Source organism: Dermacentor albipictus, chromosome 6 (genome assembly GCF_038994185.2).
Source record: "Dermacentor albipictus isolate Rhodes 1998 colony chromosome 6, USDA_Dalb.pri_finalv2, whole genome shotgun sequence".
NCBI classification, from domain to species: Eukaryota; Metazoa; Arthropoda; class Arachnida; order Ixodida; family Ixodidae; genus Dermacentor; species Dermacentor albipictus.
In genome coordinates this window covers 102,972,264-102,997,914 of record NC_091826.1, presented here as the reverse complement: position 1 = coordinate 102,997,914, position 25,651 = coordinate 102,972,264, and the positions used below count along the sequence as shown (strand labels likewise).

General features: G+C 44.8%; 1 protein-coding gene across 5 annotated transcripts in view; it reads left to right on the top strand.

The window, feature by feature from the left end:
- LOC139061314 (uncharacterized) overlaps positions 1–25,651 on the top strand; it is a 101,662-nt gene that overhangs the window by 6,128 nt on the left and 69,883 nt on the right. For 3 of the 5 annotated variants that reach the window (XM_070541152.1, XM_070541149.1, XM_070541153.1), the window contains exons 2-3: positions 3,159–3,230; positions 15,840–16,022. In XM_070541152.1, the coding sequence (XP_070397253.1) occupies positions 15,872–16,022 (151 nt within the window). In that variant the 5' untranslated portion in view covers positions 3,159–3,230; positions 15,840–15,871. Of the gene's footprint in view, positions 1–3,158; positions 3,231–13,447; positions 13,558–15,839; positions 16,023–25,651 lie in introns of those variants that run through there. The other 2 variants (XM_070541151.1, XM_070541150.1) reach the window with 2 other exon arrangements.

Here is a 25,651-nt window from a genome sequence, read left to right as displayed (position 1 = left end):
TGCTCACATATTGCCCCGATAGCGCAAGGAGCGTTACCACACCACCCGGTCTTAGCGATCACAACCTCATTCATATCTGCATGGCAATAGCACCTGAGAAAAAGTCACCCACAGCAAAAATAATAAAAGATTACAAAAGGGTGGACTTTGACGCCATCAGTAACGAACTGCAAATTTTTTAAATGATTTCCAGCAGTCTTACTTATCAAGAACTGTTGATAGCACCTGGGAACTTTATAAGAATGTATTGCTCAACCTAGGAGCTAGATACATACCAACAGTTCTCGTGAAATCTGACTTTAACAATGAATGGTTTAATAAACGACTAAAACTCTCCTTGCTAAAAAGAGAAGGCTTCACGAAAAAGCCAAACTTACAAATAACTCAGAAACATGTGAAAAATACGAACTGTGCGCTAACCAATATATTCAGGAGCTGACGATAGCCAAAGATAACTTCTTTAATCATGACCTTCTGACAATTCTACGATCAAACCCCAATAAATTCTGGCGCTTGCATTCTAGACACATTCTAGACAGATTGAACTAACAGATCCTTATGGTAATCTCATCAATTCTGAGAAATGCGCGTAGGCTCTTAACGACTACTTTACCTCAGGTTTCTCCATCGCTAACGACACTCCCATTGAACCAATACCACCACTCTCAGTAAAATTAATGCCAGACTACAAGCTCAACCCTGATGGCATATGTAGCCTCATTAATTCACTCAAACTAACCACGTCAGCCGGGTGTGATGGAATCAACGCCAAAATACTAGTTAACACCAGTAACATTTCTAGCCAAGTAATACATCTAATATTTACGCAATCCTTAAAGACTGAAAGCTTGCCCGACGACTGGAAGACGGCCCATGTCGTACCAATCTTCAAGAGTGGCGACCGCTCCCGTGCTATAAATTATCGCCCAATTTCTCTGACCAGCATTCCTTCTAAACTTCTATAACATATAATCTCATCCAACCTAATGTCTCACCCGGAATCTATCAACTTCTTTTACCCTCACCAGCACGGCTTCAGAAAACTATTTTCATGCGAGACCCAACTCGTCGAGTTCACCTATGACATTCTAAGTTTCATGGACCTTCATTTGCAGATTGACGGCATTTTCTGGGATTACTCAAAAGCATTCGACCGCGTTTCCCACAATCACCTACTTCAAAAACTCGCATCTATCGCAATCCCAAATAGCATGCTTACCTGGCTTGAACACTTCTTAAAAGGGCGCACACAGTATACCTCTGCAAATAACCATAATTCATCTCTTAGCAGCGTAACATCTGGTGTGCCACAGGGTGCTGGTTTATCGCCTCTACATTTCCTCGTCTACATCAATGACTTACCTGCTAACATTAAGAATAAATTACGTCTTTTCACGGAAGACTGTGTCCTATATTCCCCAATCAAAGGCTCGAATGAAATCGCCGCACTACAACAGGATCTCGATTCCATTGCAGTATGGTGCGAGAAATGGTACATGCCGCTTAACCTTGCTAAATGCAAAGCTCAGTCATTCACCCGCAACCACAGTCACACCCACACAATAAATTCTGCTCCTATCAATTATGCCCCGTCTTACAAATATCTCGGCGTTCACATGACATCGACACTATCATGGGCAGCTCATGTTGACACCATCTGTTCTAATGCTTCACACACCCTTGGATATTAAAAACGCAACTTGAAGGCCGTATCACAAGAAATAAAAAAGCTAGCATATCTAGCATTCGTACATCCTCAGTTGGCATATGCGTCATCTATCTGGCACCCTTCCCAATTATATCTAATCTATGACATAAAAGCAATACGAAATCGCGCTGCTCGGTTTATAACTTCCAATTACTCTCGTGATACCAGCATAACCGCACTAAAACGTACACTTGAACTACCATGACTTGCTTCCCGCCGGATCATCTCTCGCCTCTGCTTGCTTCACACCTTTTATGACCATCCACACTCCAGGTATTCTGTTAAATCCACCCTTACGTACATCATCTCGCTTAAGCCACAGTCGTCCCATAGCAAACATTAACACCCGATCGTCTGCCATGAACACTTCATTCTTTGCCGATGCTATAACCCATTAGAACCATCTCCCAGAAGATATCGTGTCATGCAATGACCGTGAAACGTTCCGCGAAATGTTGAATAACCACACTGCCTGATTGCCGATACCACCGACCCTTACTCTAACATGATGTTCCTTTTTTTTCACAATTGTCCTTGGCTTGCATTTGTTTATTGTTTCTTTACTGTTCTGTACATTTCTTCTAACATTGTTGCAAGAAATAAAGCCCTCCCTTATGTAATGCCTCCTGGCCTTTAAGGTGAAAATAAATGAAATCAAATCAAATGAATTGCACTATCATCTGGACTATCAACTTCTGGACCTAGCTAATCAGGCATTGGGTGCGCGCGTGCACACACACGCAGACAATTTCTCTAACGCGCTCTTTACCGCAACTATGCGACTTGTTTCCCACACTTCACACACACACTCCTTTCCACTTTGACATTCCTGATGCTAATCCAATAAAATGTACTTGTCGAACATTTCGGCAGTGCTTCTATGCCGACATGCTACCACGAATTCTAACGAAATTATGGTTGGCAACTGCGAAAATTGCGTGCAATTCTATCGCGACAATACATATATCATTCCCTTGCGTGCCTCATTCACGAACTTTAACCTTCGGAACATACCTCATTGTTTTGTAAAAGCTGCCGCGAGAATCTTGTTCAATATCTAATGAAAGTAAGCAGCTAATCTGTCAAAATGACTAGTAGGCAACTTTTAGCATAAAGTTAGAAGTGCTTTCATATGGCTACTGTATTTTTAAAGTACATATGGAATACGCCTTTAAAACATTATTTACTGTCTTTGTGCTTTTTTGTATGGTAGCCCCCTTACACCCTACACGTCCTGTAATGCATTCCTGATCCTGAGACAAGACGTGTGAGAAACGAAGTCCAAACGTACAAGAATTGCATTGTATAGCTCTCTTGCTTTCCATAACACGTGAGAATTGTGGTACTGTGTAGGTTTGCCATGCAGAAAGTTAAATGTTACTGAAACATATTTGCTTTTGTTTCCGATGTGTCAGAATCCAGTGACAGAATTGAATGTTTGCTTTTGTAGAGGGAGCAGCCGTTGCACAGGATGTGGCACCGGCAGCGGACTCATCTGACGAAGATGACAACGCCCAGATAAGTGAGTGTTTTCAGTATTGCAGTGCTGGAATGGCAGTCGTAACTGCATCGTATGCCCGGCTAACCTACAGGTTTGATTTGCTGCACAATATGGGTGCAGAAGGAAACTTCATGGCTGTTTCGTCAAATTGGGGTATATAGACGTTGTTCACTTCATCGTGTTTCATAACCTGAATTCTGATTTGAGGTTTACTTGTGGTTAAATCTGGCTGGTTCCTGTCCAGAGCGTAAAGCCTGACAGGTTGTTTCAATGTCTAAAGCTAAATGTTTAATATATTATTACTGCTAGATCATCACAGCCAGCCAACTTCTCATCTGTGCTATGCGGCACCATTAAGGGGTAGAATAACGGTTTCCTTTACATTAATGTACATGACTTCTCAGTTATGACTACTGTTTGTGCTGCAGTTTTTCATCTGATGGTGCATTGAATTCAACTTTGGTGTACCATTGTTCTGGTGCAGCACTTAATTTTTATATTTCTGTTTTCCGAAATGCTTGTTGCAATGTCTGACGCTTTACTGGGGTTTAATAATGTTTAGTATGAAACATTTATGTACCTTACACCTTCTGTTTGGGCAGTAAAAAGGGCTGCAGTACTCGAAATAAGAAGACACACAACGCAGTTTGTACAGGACGCAAGGAATAATCGCCCATTGAAATCTCGAGGTTTGAAGCAATGACGGCCGGCTTTGGGGGACAAAACTAAAATTAATTAGAATTGACAGTTGGGTGAGTTTGTGCGACAGCGATGTATACAGAGCTGTTCAATGTCAATTTCGAGTTTCATTCTGGGATTGGGGTGGTAAGCCAGTTTTCAAATATTGCGCAGCTGTTGCAAAACATACCAATAAGTGAATACTTTGTTTAGCGCAAAACGACAGAGACAAGAAAGACGACAGGACAAGGCGCTACTCTCAACTGACATCATTTTATTGCTTCACTCCTTTATAGACCGCTCAAACTAGAGGAACATGCGCAGTGAGCACCATGTGGTGGAGCCACCAACATCCGATCCCAAGAGCGTACTCATGCGACAGAATCCAAAAAACCAAATTCAGCGCTGTACAAGGTTAAGGAAGGCACACTAATGCACTGTGACCCCAATGACTGAATGAAAAATGCTTCCGATAACTCTCGGGCGGTGGTGTCACGGCTCATCTTCAAAATCGTGGTATCACGAAACAGGTGTTTGCACTTGCATATTTTACAATGCAGAGCCAAATTGGAACCTGTGCCTGTTGGTATGGATCGCTCATGTTCTCTAAGGCGCTCGTTAACACAGCGGCCTGACTGCCCTACATACACTTTGCCACATGACAAGGGAATCTCATAAACCACACCGACGCTGCAATCTACAAACTTCACGTGGTTCTTTTCACAAACAGGTTTTTTACTTGTTTTAGAAATACGGTTGCACAACATTGACAGTTTCTGAGGAGCGGAAAACACTATCGGAATTTGGTAGTTTAGATTGTGGCTCACAATCTAAAGAATGTTGCCACTAGATACCAAATTCCGATAGTGTTTTCCGCTCCTCAGAAACATTCAATGTTGTGCAACCGTATTTCTAAAACAAGTAAAAAACCTGTTTGTGAAAAGAACCACGTGGAGTTTGTAGATTACAGCGTCGGTGTGGTTTATAAGATTCCCTTGTCATGTGGCAAAGTGTATGTAGGGCAGTCAGGCCGCTGTGTTAACGAGCGCCTTAGAGAACATGAGCGATCCATACCAAAGGCACAGGTTCCAATTTGGCTCTGCATTGTAAAACATGCAAGTGCAAACCCCTGTTTTGTGATACCACGATTTTGAAGATGAGCCGTGACACCACTGCCCGAGAGTTATCGGAAGCATTTTTCATTCAGTCATTGGGGTCACAGTGCATTAGTGTGCCTTCCTTAACCTTGCACAGCGCTGAATTTGGTTTTTTGGATTCTGTCGCATGAGTGCGCTCTTGGGATCGCATGTTGGTGGCTCCACCACATGGTGCTCACTGCGCATGTTCCTCTAGTTTGAGCGGTCTATAAAGGAGTGACGCTATAAAATGATGTCAGTTGAGAGTAGCGCCTTGTCCTGTCGTCTTTCTTGTCTCTGTCGTTTTCCGCTAAACAAAGTATTCATTTATTCGCACCAACTAGCCCGCCAACGCATTGTGCGATACCAATAAGGTGACAATGTCAATTAAGGTGCCATGAATATTCGACTAACATATGGATGCAATGATAGGGTTGTCACAAAAAACCCTCCAATATATATGGCATAAGAACAAGCATTACCTGCTGCGCTTAGTGCATGGATACGACCTTCAGGGCATGCTGCACGTGTCACTACATTGTCGACTTGTTTGTTGTGTTCTTGTTTCAACAGACTCATGCACTATGTGTCTTTTGTAAACATAATTGAAATTCACCCACAAAATTAGTGCAGACTTAATCAAGTCAAGGGCCTGCCTCGCGGAACGCTTCCGAGTCACCGAAATTAGCCTACTCATTCCACACCCACAGCGCCGCATTCGACTCCGCTTCGATGTACCTCCACTGCTTCATGCTTTCCTAATATTCGCGGACTGATGAACCACGGTACATATGTTTGGAGCGAAGCCGGGGCACACCTAGACTCACAGCAGCGCCATTGTCCGACCTTCCGTGTATGATGGTCTGTTCTGTTTCGTGTTTTCGAACAGAGGCCTCACATTGCCTCCCGTTCCAACATTTCATGTCCCCCTCATGCCTCGTAGTCACCGACGAGATCATCAGCGCTCTTGCCTAGCTGCTTGCGTTCCTGCTGCAATCTATCGTCCGTAGCACGAGCCGGGCTCTCCCCTTGTCATATAATGTAGGTTTCATATAATAATTACTCGAGAGAACTCTGGTGCTACTGTCAACGGCAGCTGCAGTAGCAGTGGTTGCACCAGCGTGGGAGTTACATGGATTTGCCTAATTTCGTCCTTTTGGCTTCAAGTGGCTTTGTGACTTCGTAAGCTCGCCATTTTCAACAGTGTACTGTGTAATTGGTAGTTAAATAAACATTAACATTGTCCGACAGCAGGATTTGAACGCAGCACCTCAATCACAGACGCCGGATATTGAAATCATTAGGCCACAGATGCATGTATCGATAAACGATGTGAAGCACCCTTACGAATTTGTCGCAGGCATCAGTCACCTTGAGATGTTTCGTGAGTTTCGATTTGCCCACTTCGAGAAGCTCAACATTTTCAATTAGAGTTGCGATTGTTTTGATTGCTATGAAATTTACGACAGTAAGATTTATAGAGGGTAACATACAAAACCGCAAAAACTTCTGAATGCACAAGCACGAATATGCGACAAATCCACGTACCTCCCATCATCCCCATGGCAGGACGACTGCAGCACCAGAGTTAGCACCAGTATATTGTAGGAAACCCTATGCCCCTTGTCCTCGAAAGCCGGATCACGGGTTCAAACATATCCTCTCGCTCCATTCCTTCGCGTAGCGCTGTTTGGGTTACTCTCGCTGCTACCCTCCACTCCGGCTTCGCCGTCCCTTCTCCCACTGTCGCGGCACTGCAGCGGTGCCGGTGGCGGGCATGCCTTACTGCTTCGCGTCTGATCCTCGGTTATCCACTCCTTCGTCTCTGCGTCTCGTGGCTGTATGGCTCTCTGCCGCGTCTATCGCTTCCCCGTTTGCGGAGCGCGTTCCTCTGTGTCACATATCGCCTCTGGCAGTGCTTGCGCCTGGCTGTCTCCTGGAACCTCCACTCTTGCCCTATACGTCCCCTTACCTGGCGCACTGCCGTTACGGTGACAATAAAAACAATTCTAGCGTTTCGTCCTGTTACTGTCCGTAGTGAAGAGTGGGTGACCTCTACTGGATACCCGTTTTCTCCGGGCATTTTCTCATGCCAGCTCTTAAGGAAGAATAAATATTTGCTACTCTCCCCCGCCCCCTTTCTCCACTACTGTGAACCACTCCACTACTGTGAACCACTATATTATCACCAGAGGGGCGACTCGATAGCGGCGTATTGCAGTGTGTGCTACCGAATCCGATACGCAGAACCGCTTACGTTTTGTACTGCGTGTTCTATATGCATTACTAAGAAGCGCAATAGTAGGCCAGTTTCTTTTCACGTGTCCAGCGCACACTGGAGGAAGGTTTGGAACGAATGTCGGGAATGTGTACAGGGAGACTAAAGCGAAACAAAAAATAAGTTAAATAAGACTAACGGAGCATCGTTTGAGAACCCTGCAGGCAGTCATTTCAAAAACATTGTTTGAATATTAGATGAGAAAATGAAGATACAAGTATCAGTATATTATTTCGCACCGAAACCCCAGTGCCGGTATATCAGCGTGACGTCAGGGATTGCAAAGTATGTTTTTGCATTTGTGCCGCGTCGGCTGAATAGAGGTTCCCTAAACTTGCCATGCTTCATATTTGGCTCCTTTAGAACACAATGTAGTCAATCTGTTCCGCTATATATAATTAGGAGGCCAAAGAAGGTGCCATCGGAATCGAAGACGTCACTGAGCCCCCAGGTGCGGGAACTGAAGTAGGCGTCGCCACCCGTATTTCGTTATTGCGCTCTTTTTAGCTCACCAAACGTCCTATCGTTATAAGAGTGGTATTTTTGGTGTTGTGGAATGGCAATTTAGTGATGCAGAAGAAATCACTTTTCTCTTTAGTGTCCCTTTAACGCCTCCTTCACATCCGCCGCGGGTAGGGCCGATATTGCGCCATCTTCGGGAGCGGCCCTGGTAAGGGGAGTGCTTGACGCGTGCCTCACCTTCGTCGCGGGTCGGCTCGGCACTGCATTATCTTGCACCATCTGCACTATGCATAGACTCACTGCACCGCCATCAATGCCCCTTTCCTGCATCTTCTGTTGTACACGTTTTTGTAATATTCGCGGATTGACGGCACGCTGTTAGAAGGTTTCCAAGTGGGTCGCGGCACCGTCATTTTCTTTCCTTCGCCATATCTCCTCTGTGTTTTTCTAATATTCGTGCATCCAAGGCACTTTCTAGGAAGGTTTGGAACGACAGTCAGGGAAGCCTACACTGGCAGGGCCACCGTCAGCGCCCCTTTCCTGTATGTCCTCTGGTTCACGTTTTTCTAGTATACGCAAATTCGCGGGACACAGTGAGAAGGATTGCAACAAAACTCGGGCCGTCTACACTCCCGGCACCGTCGTTGTCCCCCTTCCCTGTATATTCACTGCTTCTTTTTTTCCTAATATTTTCGCATCCACAACACGCTGAAGAAAGGTTAGGAAGAAAAGCGACGGAGGTTTTGGCTAACAAATCAACATTTTACACCCTCCTTTAATGTATCTCCTTTGTGTTTTTCTAGTATTCGCGTATGCACGGTAACGCTGGAGCAGGTTTGGAAGCAAAATAGAGAAATCGAGACTCGCAGCACCCTAATTAGCCCCCTTTCGTGTATATACTCTGTTTAATATATTTCTAGTATTTGCGCATCCAGGGCAATGCCGAGGGCTGGTTATGAAGGAAAGTGGCCGGATGTTCAAACTCACGGTGTCAGCACTGTTCTAGGTTTTCCTAGTGCTCCCGCATTCATTCCAACGCTGGAGCAGGTTTTTAGAATAAAATAGGCGAAGTCCAGACTCACATCGATGTGTTTGGCTCCGTATCCTTGTACACTATAACCTTTGTTTGGCATTCTAGTATGCTTCACATTGCATTTACAGCTACATTAGAGCAAATTTGTTATTTATTACTTGGAAGTACAGACTTATGGTGCTGATCTTCACTCTCCTTTCTTCTATCTCCTCTGCTTCGTGTTTTCCCTCTATTCACATATCTTGGCAGGTTTTGAAGGAAAGTGGGGGCAGTCCAGACTTACGTTATCGAATTTGGAGCCTCTACCTATCTCTACCTCTACCTCTACCTATCTTCTCGATTTCGTATTTTCCTACTATTTGCACATACATGGCACGCTGGAGGAAGGTGTGGAAGGAAAGTGGCGGAAGTTTAGGCTCATAGCGCAGCGTTTTATACTCTCCTTTACTGTACCTCCTTTGCTTTGCATTTTTCTAGAATGTGCGTATGCACGGTAATGCTCGAGTAGGTTTCGAAGGAAAATGGGGAAGTGAAGACTCTTGGCGCCCCGTTAGACCTCGTTCCCTGTACATATTGTTTAGCATCAATAAGGCCAGCATGTTCAAAAGGAAAGTGGGTGATGGCCAGACTCGCAGCGCCCGTACTGTTCGAGATTTTTTAGTGCTCGTGATTCCCTTGCAACGCAAGAACAGGTTTTTGGAAAAAAAAATTGAAGGAAGACCAGAGTCGTCGCGCCATGTTTGTCCCCCTATCTTTGTATATTATGTTTCGCATTGTTCTAGTATTCCAGTGTTCGCATCTACATTGGAGCAAGTTTGGTAGTAATTTGGGGGAAGTACAGATTAACAGCGGCGTGTTTGAATCCTTTTCTCTCTATCACTTCTGCTTCGCCCTCTTATATTCACGAATCAACGGCATGCCGAATGCAGGTTTTGAAGGAGAGTTGTAGTCCAGATCTATATGTTGCCGCATTTGAACCCCGTTCCTTTGTATTTCCTCTGATTCATGTTTTTATATTATTCCCGCATCTACTGCACGCTGGGGGAAGGTTTAGAAGGAAAAGGCTCGCAGTGCAGTGTTCTGCACCCTCCCTTGCTGTATCTCTTTTGTTTCGCATTTTTCTAGTACAGTCTATCCCGCATATATCAAATTATTGCCTATATCGAAGAGTTGAAAAATCCCCTGGGGATTCTCATGCGAAAGTAATGCGCTAAATTTCGCGTATATAGAACTCCCCTGCACCGGCATATCGATGTATCGAACTCCATGGTGAGCGACGCCCCCGCAAGTGTGCTTCTCACGAACATCTCGCGATGTTCCCGCGATCTCACGCGCCCCACCCCGCACTGTGAGAAAAGGACGTGTGGGTAAAAGGCACGTGACGAGGGTTGATTGGGTGTGAAAGGGAGCGCGAGGGAGAAACCATGCTGAACGCAGGCACCCGTTTCCTTTGTTTTGGTTGGCCGACACCGCTGGCGCAGCGAAAAGAACGACGTCAGTGAGGGTATGGTGAGGATACAGAAGGCGCTAGAAGGAAGCAACATGAGGCTTAGCGTCTCATACAATCAAGCGGATACAATAGTAGAGCAGCAGCTTCCAGGTTTATTTTATGCGGACGGCATTTTGTTGCTAGCTAACAAGCAAAGTGATTTGCAACGTCTGGCTGTTATCTGTGAACAGGAAGGCTGCAATTTAGGTTTGCAATTTAGCTTGAGAAAATCGGGTTTTATGGTATTCAATGAAAACAGTGAACAGCCAGTGGCAATACAAGGCCGGGAAATAGCTCGGGTAAAAGAATGTGAATACCTTGCTATATAGATAGACGAAGGCACTAGATATATGGAAAAACAGCAAAAAACAATAGAAGTAAGGGGAAATGAAATGCAGCCATAATGAAACACAGGGCTGTGGGGCTGTAGTAGGTACGAAGTGTTCCGAAGTATGTGGAAAAGTGTAACGGTGTCAGGACCTACCTTTGGAAATGTAGTTGTTTGCTTGAAATCAGGGGTACAATCCAGACTTGATGGCAACCAAATGTCGGTGGGTCGCTTTACGTTGGGTTCACACGGGAAGACTACAAATGAAGCTGTACAGATTGATATGCACTGTACTAGTTTTGAAGTAAGGGAATTTCACAGTACAATTGATTATGAGAAATGACTGAGGAATATGAAAGACAATGATTTGGGTGAGAGAGTGTTGAGGTATTTGTTTTTGCAGGAAAAAGCCTTGATTCACGGTGGTGGATAAGAACTAGGAAGGTGATCAGCAAGTATGCGGCCTGTTGAGTGAGCAGCACAGAAACGATGAACGTCGAGCGGATAGTCGGACAGGCTGATATAATCTATTGCACGCTGGCAGTTTTAAAGTAAAGCTGTCATGATTAACTACTTGACCACTGGCCTCCTTTAAGCTTTGGGTTTAGCGAGAGCAGGAGGACAGTAATCATTTCCGCAATTGATATTAGTGATACGTGATTGGAGATTAGTGGAAGTAGACAAACGACAAAAAACGGAGACTTAAAAAAGCATAGTTTGTAATAGGGCGTCAGAAAATAAGAATATTGGAATTCATCATGTTTTTTTTTCTTTCGTTTTTAACTTAGGAAGGACTTTACACAGTATAATAGCAATAGCTTGGTGGCCCAGCCCACCGCCTCGTTCTAAAGGGGACTCGCGTAACATCCATCCATCCAAGGGTGGGCGCAAAAGAAATTTCAAGCGTTGCCATTCCTTGGACCTCTAACCCCCCCCCCGCCCCCCGCTCCCCAATGCCGTATGGCGGACAGCAGCAGCAGTGGGAAAGCCGAAGGAGGGAAGGATAGCTTTGCAATAATACACGAATGAATGAATTAATGACAGATTAAATGCAAATGAAATGTTCTCATTGGCCCCCTTTGATCTCCTTTCCTCCTGACCTTCTTGCTTCACTATAACATATGATGGCTTTGTTGGGACTTAAAACGCACAGGCTGGCCAGCCACCATGCTGTAATCAGTTCAGATACTTCTCCTTGAACTTGGCCTCAAGTATGGGTCGCTTTAAAAAAATGTATAAGGAAAATGCTGTAAGTTTGGCCATGAGAGTGGGGAGCCCTACTGCTAACTTTGCAGAACGCATATTATGGATGAAAAGAGCATTCAATACTTTTAAAAAATCTCATAGTTAATCGAGAAACATTTGAGTGTACTATGGATTGCACCTAATGTACCAGCATTTTTTTTTCTGAATTTATCACGCTGAGGCGTAGAGCTCATTAGGGACGCTTGAAGACATAGCTCAGAAGGGTACATACTGTAACATTATCGATTGCTTGAATAATGGTTTTTTGCAATAGGTGTCACTACCTGACGCTTCAAACTGCATCACCCATAATACACTACCAACTTGCTCTCAATTTAAGCTTCGTGGCACAAACATGCTTCGTGGTTCTTAAACTACGCGAGTGATGAACTGGAACAGATGCATAGGTTATTTGGTATATTGGATATGTGCAACCTATAGATGCTGAAATTTAGGTACACATCATGCATATCTCGCCTCTGACTTTCATCAAATATAGAACTGCTTCTACATGAAGTTGACCAAGTTGTATGTTGGGCTTGAGGGTACGGCATGATGGGAGCAAAAGGCGTAGGGCACTAGAAACTGGAGAAAAGGACAGACTACATGTGCATCCGGAACACACAGACCCTCTTTGGAGATACGGTAATTCTTGGAAAAGGCGTCAACAAGATGATCAGGCTTATCATTGAGGCATATCGAATCGCCAGCTTTGGTGATGAGATGACTGGTAAATAATTGGAATTCATGTGCCTGGCATGATATTTTTTCGCAAAACGACCCATACTGTAACGAGTGGTGCTATCGGGGTACTCAGCACATGTTCTTTGCAGCCGAGTGAAGAGTATGCTGTGATCCCGCAATTTGTGTGGTCGTGTCCATCTTTTGTTCGCTTTCTGGTGGGCTACGCCTTTTGCCTCCATCAAGCTATTTCATGTAGTTCTTTCATTGTAGCATGGAAAGTTTTTTAGGAGTCTCGTATATAGCCTATAAAGGGGCAAAAATTTTTATTTCGCCGATTTTTGCTAGCACACTACAAAATAGTCCGACAGATTGCCCTAATCTTGAACGACATTTTTGACAAAGTCCATGAATATGTAATTTCTGTATGACATGAAAACCTCTAAATAACTTTTGTTTTGCGAATAGTAGCGGTTGCTTCATAATTAAACTGTAAAATACCACCACACTGATAAACAGAATAATATATTGCTGCATCTTTGGCACTGCCATGGGTTGTTGAGCCATCATCAGCAAATCTAGCACCATGATAACAGCTATGAATAGTACTTTGTCCAACTGTCATTTCGTAGCATATTCTGAAAAATTAACTATGGCAGTTGATGACAACAAGGGTCATGGTGCAGTCTCTTAGGGACCCTTGTCTGTATACCATTTCTTTAACGAATTGTCATGAACGAATGACAAACTCAAACTGACCATCTCATTGTTCGTTTATAGCATATACATTTGTTAAATGCGGTTGCATGTGTTGCATGATTTTCTTTGTACCAGAACTTTAGAACCGCTTAAGCACAGCTTTCAACTCGCTGGATGCTTGGAAAAGGGGTGCGGTCCGCGTGAGAGACCACCACAACAGCGAAGACGTTGCGGCCCTTTCTGCACGGAAGAGCGAAGGCCGACAGGCGCTGCAAAATCTTCCCGATAAACTGAACACGGTCCAAGCTATATAGTGTGTGTGTGTATACTTTATGCGTACTTTATATGTTTCCTTGTTGAATGTGACAGCTTGGCACACTTGTATTTCCACTAGTATGAGGATTCCACAGCAGCTTACTCCATTTGTTTCATAAGTGTACCAATGCTGTTAAGCGAAATCTTGTTAAAACCGAACTCTCAAGGCATTCCATTGATAATTTGTTTAAGGCGCGATCACGTAGGTAGTGGGAAAATCTTTGACATCAGCCTATAAGCAGCAGGGCTTGATATCTTAAGGGGGAGGTAAGTCATCAACCGGTCGGTTTTATAGCGCTTTCCTCTCGTTGATTTGCTTTTTAAGCTTTCAACACTGCGTGAAGAGCAAGCTATTGCGCTTGAGGAAGACACATTTGAAAGCCCGAATTTCTTTTTTGGATTTCTCGCCAAAAATTGTAGCCCTAATCACTATTTCTTAGTGAGGTTTTTATTTTTTAAACGTACCCTTTTGTGAGGCTTGGTTCGTTCCTCGGATTTCTTTTTTTTTTCGTTTTTCCCGTGCTCGGATATTTTTCTTGTGCTCTTGCACTGTGGGCACAAGCTTTCCTAAGACAGCCTAAAGCATTTTGTGCTCATCCACCCGTCCTGGGTCTTGATAGCTGATGTTGCTGCCGAAATGGAGGGGAATAAACCACAATGACAGCCCGTGCACACTTTATGGTTGCTAACGTAAGTGAGAAATGCGGATAGTTTCTTCAAGCTTAAGAACTTTAGCGGTTCTCCTGAACCATATTCGTTGTTGACGCACGGAGGAACAAGCCTTCAGCATAAGCTGAGTGCAACAGTGAAGTCTTTCCTTATAACCACAGCCCTGTCGATCACAACAATACCACTGTCTTCGTCAACTTTGAAGAGTCATGAGCTGGACACTCCAGAACTGGCAACTTGAGTGCTCTTCGAATGCAGGGAACGAAGATGATTCCTCTGAACACATCTCTAGATCGGAAGGGACCTTAGTTTCTTTAGCATTACTGTTTTTTATGTTTACATCACGTCGCCGTCACTTGCCGACTTACGAACATCACAATTTACTGTTGCTGTTAGCTTCAAAGGTTTTCTTCTGGGCTTTGGTGCTTTTGCTTTCGATAGGTGCGCAGGAATGTTGGAAAAATAAGTTACTCTGCACCCACCTTAAGCGTCCACCTGCCACGGGGAATCTTAACAATGCTGCCTTTAACGATGTGCTAGTAGAAAGTGATTAAGTCCTCGGCACGTTAAGTGCTGCCGACTGCACGTTTTCTCTTGAGAAGCATATCCACTTTGGCAGCCCAGCGCGCTGAATTCTAGCACACAGACTCTTTGTCAAACTTGGCTTACTACACAATACACATGATCTCCAAGTCACATACCTATATTCCAATTTATAGATAAGCGATAGCACCAAAGGAACTTTTTCGGAGTGCACACCGGCGGCAGACAGCCTAGACAGACACCGATAAAAGCACTGAACGTGCCCGCCGACAGCCGGCGGCTCGATACCAATGCGACGCCAGCGCCATCTCTGTTGGTATAGACGAGTTGGAGCCGCCTCCGAAGCAGACTTATCCAACTGACCTAATCTACCAACGTTGGGTGCGGCCGGTATTTGTATTTGCACCGGTATTTGGAGTTTCTGGCGTGGACAAAGCGCAGTAGCAGCTGTGAAGCAACAAAAGCAAAGATGTGGCTCGGCGCCGTATTGGCCGGTTGCCTTTGCTCAAAAAGATCGCCTTCCCGTGATGCTTGTGGCAGAAAGGAAGTTCCACGTCCACTCCCAGGGTTCTACAAGGAAAAGTAAATACCCAAGAAAGTGAACGAGGAAACAACGCCGCGGTAGTTCAAATCGTAGAGCATCGCACGCGAAATGCGAAGGTTGTAGGATCGTCCCCCACCTGCAGCAACTAGATTTTTTATCCATCTTCATTTCCATTAATTTATCGTTTCTTTAATTTATCTATTAAGCACTAGTCATTTTCCCTGTGATGTCCTTGGTGTCAGTGTTTGTTGGCTTCTTATGATATGCGCACACAAATGTTATTCGAGAAAAAGTGCGATGTTATCAGGTGTTATTTTGTCACAGAAACGTGGAACGAAATTATGGGCAGGTGTACGTATGTGGTGGTTCCCAGGGAAATGTGCTGGCAGGGCTGATAATTTGACAATAGAAATTGCGCGACCAGTTTCTATATGAGGTTCAGACTGCCGTATGTAACAGAGTTGCATTTTTCCTTTCCAGTTATTTGAGGAGAGCAATGGTAACCCTTAGTTGACTTTTTTTTTATGCAGAGGATGGCATCGACAAGCTCCTCGCAAGGTGCATGCGAGCAATAAGAAAGTCGCGACGACAAGAACGCCGGCTCTGCAGTGCGCTGCAGACGAACCAGCCGGTGCCAGGGCAGATCATCCATGAAACCCAGAACCGCCGCAACTGGCTGCTAGCTCGCTCCAGCGCGCTGCTAGCCTTCCAAGGTGAGTTACATGTTCAGGAGTAATTTGTATGAAATTTGTATAATGCACAGCAGAAAACGTCACCCCAAAATATTACATTTCGAACATTTTTCCGGCCACGTATGTATAACCTTTTTAATGAGACCTTGAAATGATATTTCTTTATTGTGCACAAGGATATGCGTTCTGAACATTTGATCTTAGCCTGCATACACGTTCAGAGAACACCGTAAGAATAGGCTAGGTGGCTGAACGAAGGCCGTCCAGGCCGAAAAATAGGTTGTGCTTGTATTGCGTAGCGCTCGGCAGATGGCGCCACAGACACAAGGGTCTTGGTTTTAAAGCAGAGAAGCGGGGCGAGAGTTATTACGGATGTGAAAAGCGTCATAAAACGTTCTTCGTATGTTATTCCAGCTTGACACGGAAACTTGTTTGGATTGAACGAAGCATACGTTTAACGAGACTAAGCGTGCTCCGATAGCCATGTACCGCACGCTCTCTTCCATGCCGGTATAGGCGCATGGCACAATGAGGCCAGCGCAACGGTAGTCGGCTACAATACCTACCTCACCCACAGAACTTACCATGATGAGATGCCAAAATCTCCCCGCGAAAACTAGTTTTACGTGTACGGTAACCTCGATAAGCTCGCAGTTAAATTGTAATGCGCTGCAAAACAGGTTTCCAGTGTGGCTATTCGAAGGCCGCATTTTTTAATAACCGAAGTTTAGGGTTCTGGTAGAGGTGGTTGTGATGTTAGTGTACAGGACGGACTAGCCTCTGCTTGTCGGCATTTGCCAATTTGTCAATCATATGGACGACTGTCATTTAAAAGCCAGGGACGCAAAAGCAGTAAAGTTTTGTGAAGATTGACATTTATTTGACAAATACGGAGAGCATGCCATAAACGAAATATTCGTACAAGCGTTTACGTTCCATAAACGAAGTGGACACTGGCACACATTGCGCACACACGAGGAAGTTCATGGCGCCCATCATTTATTTGAGCAAATTAAACGTAGAGTTTTCACTTACTGAAGCTTCAACAGCTTTTGCAGCTACTGCGACTTATTTTTTGCCTCAAATGTCTGTTTGCAGAACAGCCTCATTCTCATGGCTACATATCTGTGTAGCACGCCAGCAATAACATATTTTTATAATTGGCACAGGAGAAGTGAAACTTGTACTTATCAAGCATGTTGTGCAATGTTTGTTCATAGGCATTTCTGAGAGCCGCATGCTTGTGGAATTCCATCTCCTTTGCATGAAGCAACTGAAAAAGACATCGCTTTGGGTGCAAAAGGCCTCGCCTGGTTTTACACAGAACAAGGTTGCTTTCCGGCTGATGACGAAGTGCTCTTTGTTCCAATAATCCTTCACGGCATTTTGCACACCTAGTGCTTCTCAAGTACTTCGCGGCATATAAAACCAGCTAAATAAAAAATAATGCAATCTGCAGCTGCCGGTGCTTCATGCAAGTTGTCGAACACCTGGTCGTCTTCCTCTTCAGCAGCAACTACGCCATTTAGCTTCTCTTCGAGTTTCTTCAGGTGTTCTTTTGACTTCACACTGTCGTCAAAAGCAAATTTAAAATCTCAGTGTAAGTACAGGTGCACCTTGGCGAGATTCATTTTCAACGTGAGTTTCCGAGTTTAGGGGATTTAATCAAACTGTAAACTGACACCATGTTGTAAAGCTGCAGAAATGCGGGCATAGGTGTGTGGTCATTTTGGCCACCAGACTGTCGGATAATCCCAAAGAAGCGTACCAACACGCCATGGTTAGGTTTTCCTGTTAAAACATATTTGCAACCACACTCCTTTAGCAGGTATCTTTATAGTTCCAGTGTCGACAAAATAGCCACAAGAAGGCCCTCAGCGGTTTGCTCGGATAGGCAACTTGCTCTTGAGGTTTTTCCTTTTTCCATTTTATTTTATCAATGCAACTACGAGGCCAGGACCATCAAATCTCTGCTGCCAACAGTGATGCTTTCCTTTGGATGGTTTCGGGTGAGAGCATCAAAAAGATTGCTAAACCTTAGTGTGAATTCTGCTGTTCCCTTGACATTTTCGAGCACTTTTGTGCCTCGCTTCGAGTAGGACTGCGAGCCTTTCGCTACACTCCGGCTGAACAACTGAGTGGCCAGCTTCAACCGCATTTTTCGGTCGTTGAAGGGTTGATGTGGAACAGAGCTATTTTGAGGCAAACATGCAAATTTTCCGGCTCTTTAGAGTCCCCCATAAACAGCCTGCCAAAATGTACCCAGTGAACACGATCGCCATTTACGCACAACACTTTCTGTGAAAGTAAACGGTTTCGAACGCATTTCATCAGATGAGGTGCGTGAGAAAACATATATACATTGCGTTTCTCATCAATGGGATGACTGAAGTAGTTCCGGGACTGTTGCAATGCTCCAGTGACACCGAACTCCTTCTTCATTGCACGGTTCACATTTGCGCCAGCACAGGCGACCATGCCGTCTAAGACTTCCGCGTATTCAAGCAAAAGTATTGGAAACACTGCTATCGGCTGAGAGTACTTGTTGCCAAATGACCGAAAGGGAAATACAAGCCCGTGGTCAGCAAGGTCGTCGCGGGCTGCTGAAGAAACTTCATAATCAGTGAAGCCACTGTATGTCATCTTCGAATGAACTCGAATTTCCTTTCGAACGCGCATTTCAATGATAACAAGTATTCCGTGGCGTTGAAAATTTTCTTTAGTGGACATCTCCTTCTCAAAGGCTGTGAAAAACCTCTTGTCAAAGTCACACCTGACTCTTATCATGCACAGGAACTTGCACACTGTCGTAACGCAAGGAAGTGGGAGCACCTCATTACCTCGCAGGAACGAGTATGGAGATTGGCTACGTATGTGCAACAGCAAGCACGTCAGAAGCCAATCCTCCGTTTACTGCTGCTTTTTTTGTTCGTCCATCTCGCTGCTGCTACATACTCCTTTACCGCAGTCAGCCGAGCACTAGGGAGATCTATTGTGTGTAATTTCTCACTCAGTTCTTTTTTTGACATTTTTTGCATGTGGATATGACCTTCTGCAAGCTCCACCGACATTCTTTAAAGCTGTTCAGCAGACGATTTTTGGACCTTTTCAGAGCATAATTTGACCGACGCAGTGCTCCAACTTTGTCCTTGCTCTGGTATGAAGTCAACGGACGCGTACCTAAAGGCCTATGCCTACGCATTCTTTGATCTGTTATTTTTTGGTGCATTCGCAGGACGTTTGAAAGGCCAGAACATTTGTGACATACTAGTAAGTTCGAGCCACTAGGGTCAAGAACAATAGAGCATCTCTTGTGCCGCCATCTCTGGTTGTTGTCGAGATATGGCCACTTTTTATTTCAACGTGTCGATGCTCCAGAGTGCTCGGTCCACCATTGCACAGTTTCGTCTTATCAACATGGTCAAGCATAGCGTTAACGTCATCCACAGTTGTTAAAAGTACCTTCATACGGCACATCTGCCTTTGAAACTGACCTGCGCATCACGGTTGTTTGCCAGCATATCTTCATGAATTTCAACAATTTTAGTGGTTACCAAGGAAGATGCGGGGCTCACTGGCAATAGGCATGCATCTGACAGTAAATGGCTTTAAGGTTTTTTGGTGCGCTCCAGCTGGGAGAAGACGACGCTTTTTACTTCTCCAAAGCCGAGCAGGTGGTATCCCCATGAGTTTGACGGAAGGAAAAATCGTGGTAAATCGCCGAACAAGCTTGCGAATGCGAGCGTATGCAGACTTTAGGGAGGAGCTAGACCCAACAGATTGAGGCGTTTTATCACAGTTGCTCTTCAAACTCATCCATGTCGTGCTCCGGTGCACTCGGCAACGCTTCAAAAGAGCTTCCGTTCATGCCACCACTGTCATTGCTACACGAGGCTTCACTCGTTATGATCTTTTGATGCAGCGCATCGTCTGTTCGACTGCGACCGCGGTTCTGTTACCGCCAGGCGCTTCATTGTTTTCACCGTTTTCGATAGGTAAGCCGGGCAGTCGGGAAATCTTATGGGAGCAGCATCGTCTCCAGTGATGGCTTTCACGGAGCACTCACTAAGGCGTGCCTTTTGTAGTGCGCTGTCCAGGTCTTGGACACAAGATGAGGCTCGAAGTGCTTTTCCCAGACGTGATCATTCGGCTGAAACACTCGATCCTTTCTTGGGATAGCTCGACACCGAAGGTCAATTTCTCTGTACAGCCTTTGTAACCCGTCCTGGAGTGGGGAACAAAATGTTTCCTGCCCATCACAATCGCATGTGCACGCCTGACACCAGAAAGAGAAGTGCCGAGCCGTGTTGAGATAGGAGCGGGCGGCGCTAACACAGCAAACGTAAGCCTGTGACATCGTCACGCCATCTGTCGGAGAGTGACTAAAACAAGCACCAGCGTTGGGACACTGCCGCTCCATGCCGCCATTCGGCCAGCTAGCCTATTACACTGTAGGTGAGAGTAAAAGAACACCGATGGACTCCTTTTTTCTGTGAGAGGAAAACGCATGAAACAGGTGACGCAGGCAGTCTGGTAGAGCATTTCGTGAAACAGAGCTAGTGAAGGGCAAAATACATAGTACAGGGTAAAGAGGCACGCAAGAAACGTGTTTGATAGTTTCGTTTTCGAAGATTCCATACCACCATTACCAAGTTCTGCACCATTACAAGAAACGTGCAGTGCACGTGCCCCCTTACTGCATTTTGTGTTTTCGTGCTGTGCCTGCGTTTAAAAAAGCATGTCTGTAGCTCCAGCAGATGTATGCGTTAACAATCCAGTTGGTCCATTTAAATATATTGCGGAATGCCAGATCCATAAGGAGAATGCTCTTCTGCATTTGCATCACACAAAACTTCGCACTAGCTTGACTACACAGCGCTTAAAATATGCACATTGCTGCTTATCATGCAGACATACCTTCTCGTGATCAGGTGTTTGAGGTAAAAACCTGCACAAACAAGATCGAGGAGTGCTTTCCACAGTGCATTTTAAAAGCTATCGGTGATAAAGTAGCAGAGGGCTCACTGTTCTAACGAAAGAGGTGTTTAGAAGCGGCTAGAGCCATTAAACACATTATAGGACATAGATGCATTTCGTCTTGGTTTAGGAGCTCTTCTGCTACTAAGGAATGAAGAGGGACGGTACCGTGCTGTGTTGCACCTGAGGAGGTCATTCAAACCTGCAGAGCTCAATTAATCCTCTACGATGCAGGAAGCTCTAGCAGTTCAATGAATATTAAAAGATTTGCAACCGTACTTTATTAGCCAGATTTCAGCGTAATATTTACCACCATGCATTTTGGTCGGTTTTGCACGCAAAACAAGGACATCACTGCCTCCTTCACAGGTCCCATTTTTTTGCAAGAGTTTGATGTTTATGTTATTTACGAAAACGCACTGTGACAGACAACAAAGCCTACCTCTTCAACCTCATCCCGCAATCGTCCCTCATCTTTACCTCTCCTTAACGTAGCCTTCACTAACATGCGCAGTTTGTTGCCCAAACGAGAGCAACTTCGCAGCTTCACTCACGACATCAATGCTGACATCATAGTACCAACTGAAACGTGGCTAAACGGAGACGTAAGAGATAGCGAAATTTTCCGTCCTAATTCCGGCTATGTTCTGTATCGCCATGATCGGAGCAACCGGAGAGGAGGGGGTGTTCTATTAGCTATCAGAAACACCTTCTCATCTTCCCTCATCAGTCGGGATGATGATCTCGAACTATTGTGGACTTGCGCTTACAATGGTGCTGGAAAGACAATTTTCGGCGTGTGCTACAGGCCGCCGGAAAGCCATCCGACATTCTGCGATTCACTCCGCAAAGCACTAGCCGACATCACTGACAAATTCCCTAACGCACCTATTCACCTCTTTGGTGATTTCAATTACCCTAACATTAACTGGCCTCTGCTTTCTGTAACCAACAGGTCACCGTTATCAGAAGCTAAACAATTTATTGATCTTATGCTAGACTTCAACCTACATCTGGTGATATCAAGTCCTACAAGAGGAGATAACACCCTTGACCTTATGCTCACATATTGCCCCGATAGCGTAAGGAGCGTTACCACACCACCCGGTCTTAGCGATCACAACCTCATTCATATCTGCATGGCAATAGCACCTAAGAAAAAGTCACCCAGAACAAAAATAATAAAAGATTACAAAAGGGCGGACTTTGACGCCATCAATAACGAACTCCAAATTTTTAAAATGATTTCCAGCAGTCTTACTTATCAAGAACTGTTGATAGCACCTGGGAACTTTATAAGAATGTATTGCTCAACCTAGAAGCTAGATACATACCAACAGTTCTCGTGAAATCTGACTTTAACAATGAATGGTTTAATAAACGACTAAAACTCTCCTTGCTAAAAAGCGAAGGCTTTACCGAAAAGCCAAACTTACAAATAACTCAGAAACATGGAAAAAATACGAACTGTGCGCTAACCAATATATTCAGGAGCTGACGATAGCCAAAGATAACTTCTTTAATCATGACCTTCTGACAATTCTACGATCAAACCCCAATAAATTCTGGCGCTTGCATTCTAGACACATTCTAGACAGATTGAACTAACAGATCCTTATGGTAATCTCATCAATTCTGAGAAATGCGCGTCAGCTCTTAACGACTACTTTACCTCAGGTTTCTCCATCGCTAACGACACTCCCATTGAACCAATACCACCACTCTCAGTAAAATTAATGCCAGACAACAAGCTCAACCCTGATGGCATATGTAGCCTCATTAATTCACTCAAACTAACCACGTCAGCCGGGTGTGATGGAATCAACGCCAAAATACTAGTTAACACCAGTAACATTTCTAGCCAAGTAATACATCTAATATTTACGCAATCCTTAAAGACTGAAAGCTTGCCCGACGACTGGAAGACGGCCCATGTCGTACCAATCTTCAAGAGTGGCGACCGCTCCCGTGCTATAAATTATCGCCCAATTTCTCTGACCAGCATTCCTTCTAAACTTCTAGAACATATAATCTCATCCAACCTAACGTCTCACCCGGAATCTATCAACTTCTTTTACCCTCACCAGCACGGCTTCAGAAAACTATTTTCATGCGAGACCGAACTCGCCGAGTTCACCCAAGACATTCTACATTTTTTCATGGACCTTCATTTGCAGATTGATGGCATTTTCTGGGATTACTCAAAAGCATTCGACCGCGTTTCCCACAATCACCTACTTCAAAAACTCGCATCTATCGCAATCCCAAATAGCATGCTTACCTGGTTTGAACACTTCTTAAAAGGGCGCACACAGTTTACCTCTGCAAATAACCATAATTCATCTCTTAGCAGCGTAACATCTGGTGTGCCACAGGGTGCTGGTTTATCGCCTCTACATTTCCTCGTCTACATCAATGACTTACCTGCTAACTTTAAGAATAAATTACGTCTTTTCGCAGAAGACTGTGTCCTATATTCCCCAATCAAAGGCTCGAATGAAATCGCCGCACTACAACAGGATCTCGATTCCATTGCAGTATGATGCGAGAAATGGTACATGCCGCTTAACCTTACTAAATGCAAAGCTCAGTCATTCACCCGCAACCACAGCTTAACCAGTCACACCCACACAATAAATTCTGCTCCTATCAATTATGCCCCGTCTTACAAATATCTCGGCGTTCACATGACATCAACACTATCATGGGCAACTCATGTTGACACCATCTGTTCTAATGCTTCACACACCCTGGGATATAAAAAACGCAACCTGAAAGCCGCATCACAAGAAATAAAAAAGCTAGCATATCTAGCATTCGTACATCCTCAGTTGAAATATGCGTCATCTATCTGGCACCCTCCCCAATCATGTCTAATCTATGACATAGAAGCAATACGAAATCGCGCTTCTCGGTTTATAACTTCTGTAGCGTTCCTAACTAGAACGGCAGCAGAAATGACATCATCTAAGTGAGACGGGTGTCGTCTGCCATTTTATTCCAACTTCTTCCTTCTCACTTCTCCCCTAGCACCTTCCTTCGTCTTCTTTCATGCGTCCAGCGCAGACCGCTTCACTCTTCCGGATTTCTTTTAATTACACCTCCTGGGGTAATACTTGAATACGTTTCCAATAGCGGCGCACTCCGTTTGGCCCGAGGCTCCGGCGTACCAGACATTCTTCAATATTCCATGCTGGCATGCAGTCTTAATAACTTGAAATGGTCCGCAATATTTTGAATTTGAGGGCACAGCTCCTTTCCTTACAAGGACATAGTCTCCAGGCTGTATGTCCGGTATATCGCTACTGTGCCTTTTATCAAAGTTTCGCTTCATGCGGCGCTTGTAGATCTCCTGTTCTTTGACAGTTTTCCTTACTTCCGCAAGTTCGAGGTTCTCTAGGAGACCTAGCTCACGATCTGCAGGAAGTATGGGCGCTGTACCTGAAATTACAAAATGAGGGCTGCAGCCTAAACTCGTGGTGTATGATCTGTTGTGATGCTTCACAGCGGCCTCGAGACAGCACTTCCAGCCACCGGCAAAGTCTGGATACATCTTCAGATACTGTTTGATGTCTCGTATGGCACGTTCCGCTAGGCCGTTTGCTGCCGGGTGGTATGGAGAAGAATACTTTATCATGATGCCGTGCTCCTGCGCCCACTTTGATAATTTCGCACTCCGAAAAGCCGGCCCGTTGTCGCAGACGAGCGTCTTTGTGTGTTTAAAACACTCAGCTTTGAGGAGGTCTATTACGCTGTTTGCGTCTTCTTTGCCAGCTTTAGCCGCAATCGTCCGTGTGCACTCATCTATGGAGAGCAAGAAAGCTTGCGTTCGCTTGACTCCTTCCCCCTTCTTTTTGAGCTCCGCGAAGTCCAAATGAATTACTTCGAACGGGATGCTACAATAATTAGTAGGCCCTAGAAGATGCCATCAAAATCCAAGATGTCACAGCACCCATGTGCGGCAACTTAAGTAGACGTCGCCACCCGTATTTCGTTATTGCGCTTTTTCTGGGGCTTGTGATGCACGGTAGACAGATTATGTGGAAGTAGGTTGCCGTGAACTGCGGTAATTGGTTCTTCACCATCCTCACAGTCATGATTTACGCTTCCCAGAGATTTGTTTATGAAGCTGTGTTCACATTCAGTTGACGGCAATGACTCTAGATTGGAATCAAGTTGCTCTGTTCTACCATCTGGCTGTCTTCTCGATGTAATTCTTGGCACTGAGGTCTGTAGAAAGTTCAGAAGGTCATCAAACGTTCTTGGACCTTTGAGCTGGACATGACAACGGATCTCGATAGACAACCCTTGCGTTATCAAAGCTACAGCAGCAGAAGACGACAGCTTCGGTTCTGCAGAATACAACAGGCGACGCTTCTCAAGACAGTACTCAAGCAGAGAGCCACCTGTATAACTGAACCGCAGTGCCGCATCCCATCTTTCTACTGCGTTGCCTTCGAAAGCCCCTAAAAAGTTGCTTTTCCACAGTTCCCAACAGGTTGTTCCATAATCCATGAGTTGCACGTCATACCATTTTCTGGCTATACCGCCCAAATAGCGGCGCATATGCAAAATCTTTGTGTCGTCGGAGTGCCACAGATTCTTGTCACAGGCGTACTCGAAAAAACACAGCCAGTAGTGTGCATTTTGCGATTTTCCTTCAAAAACATCTG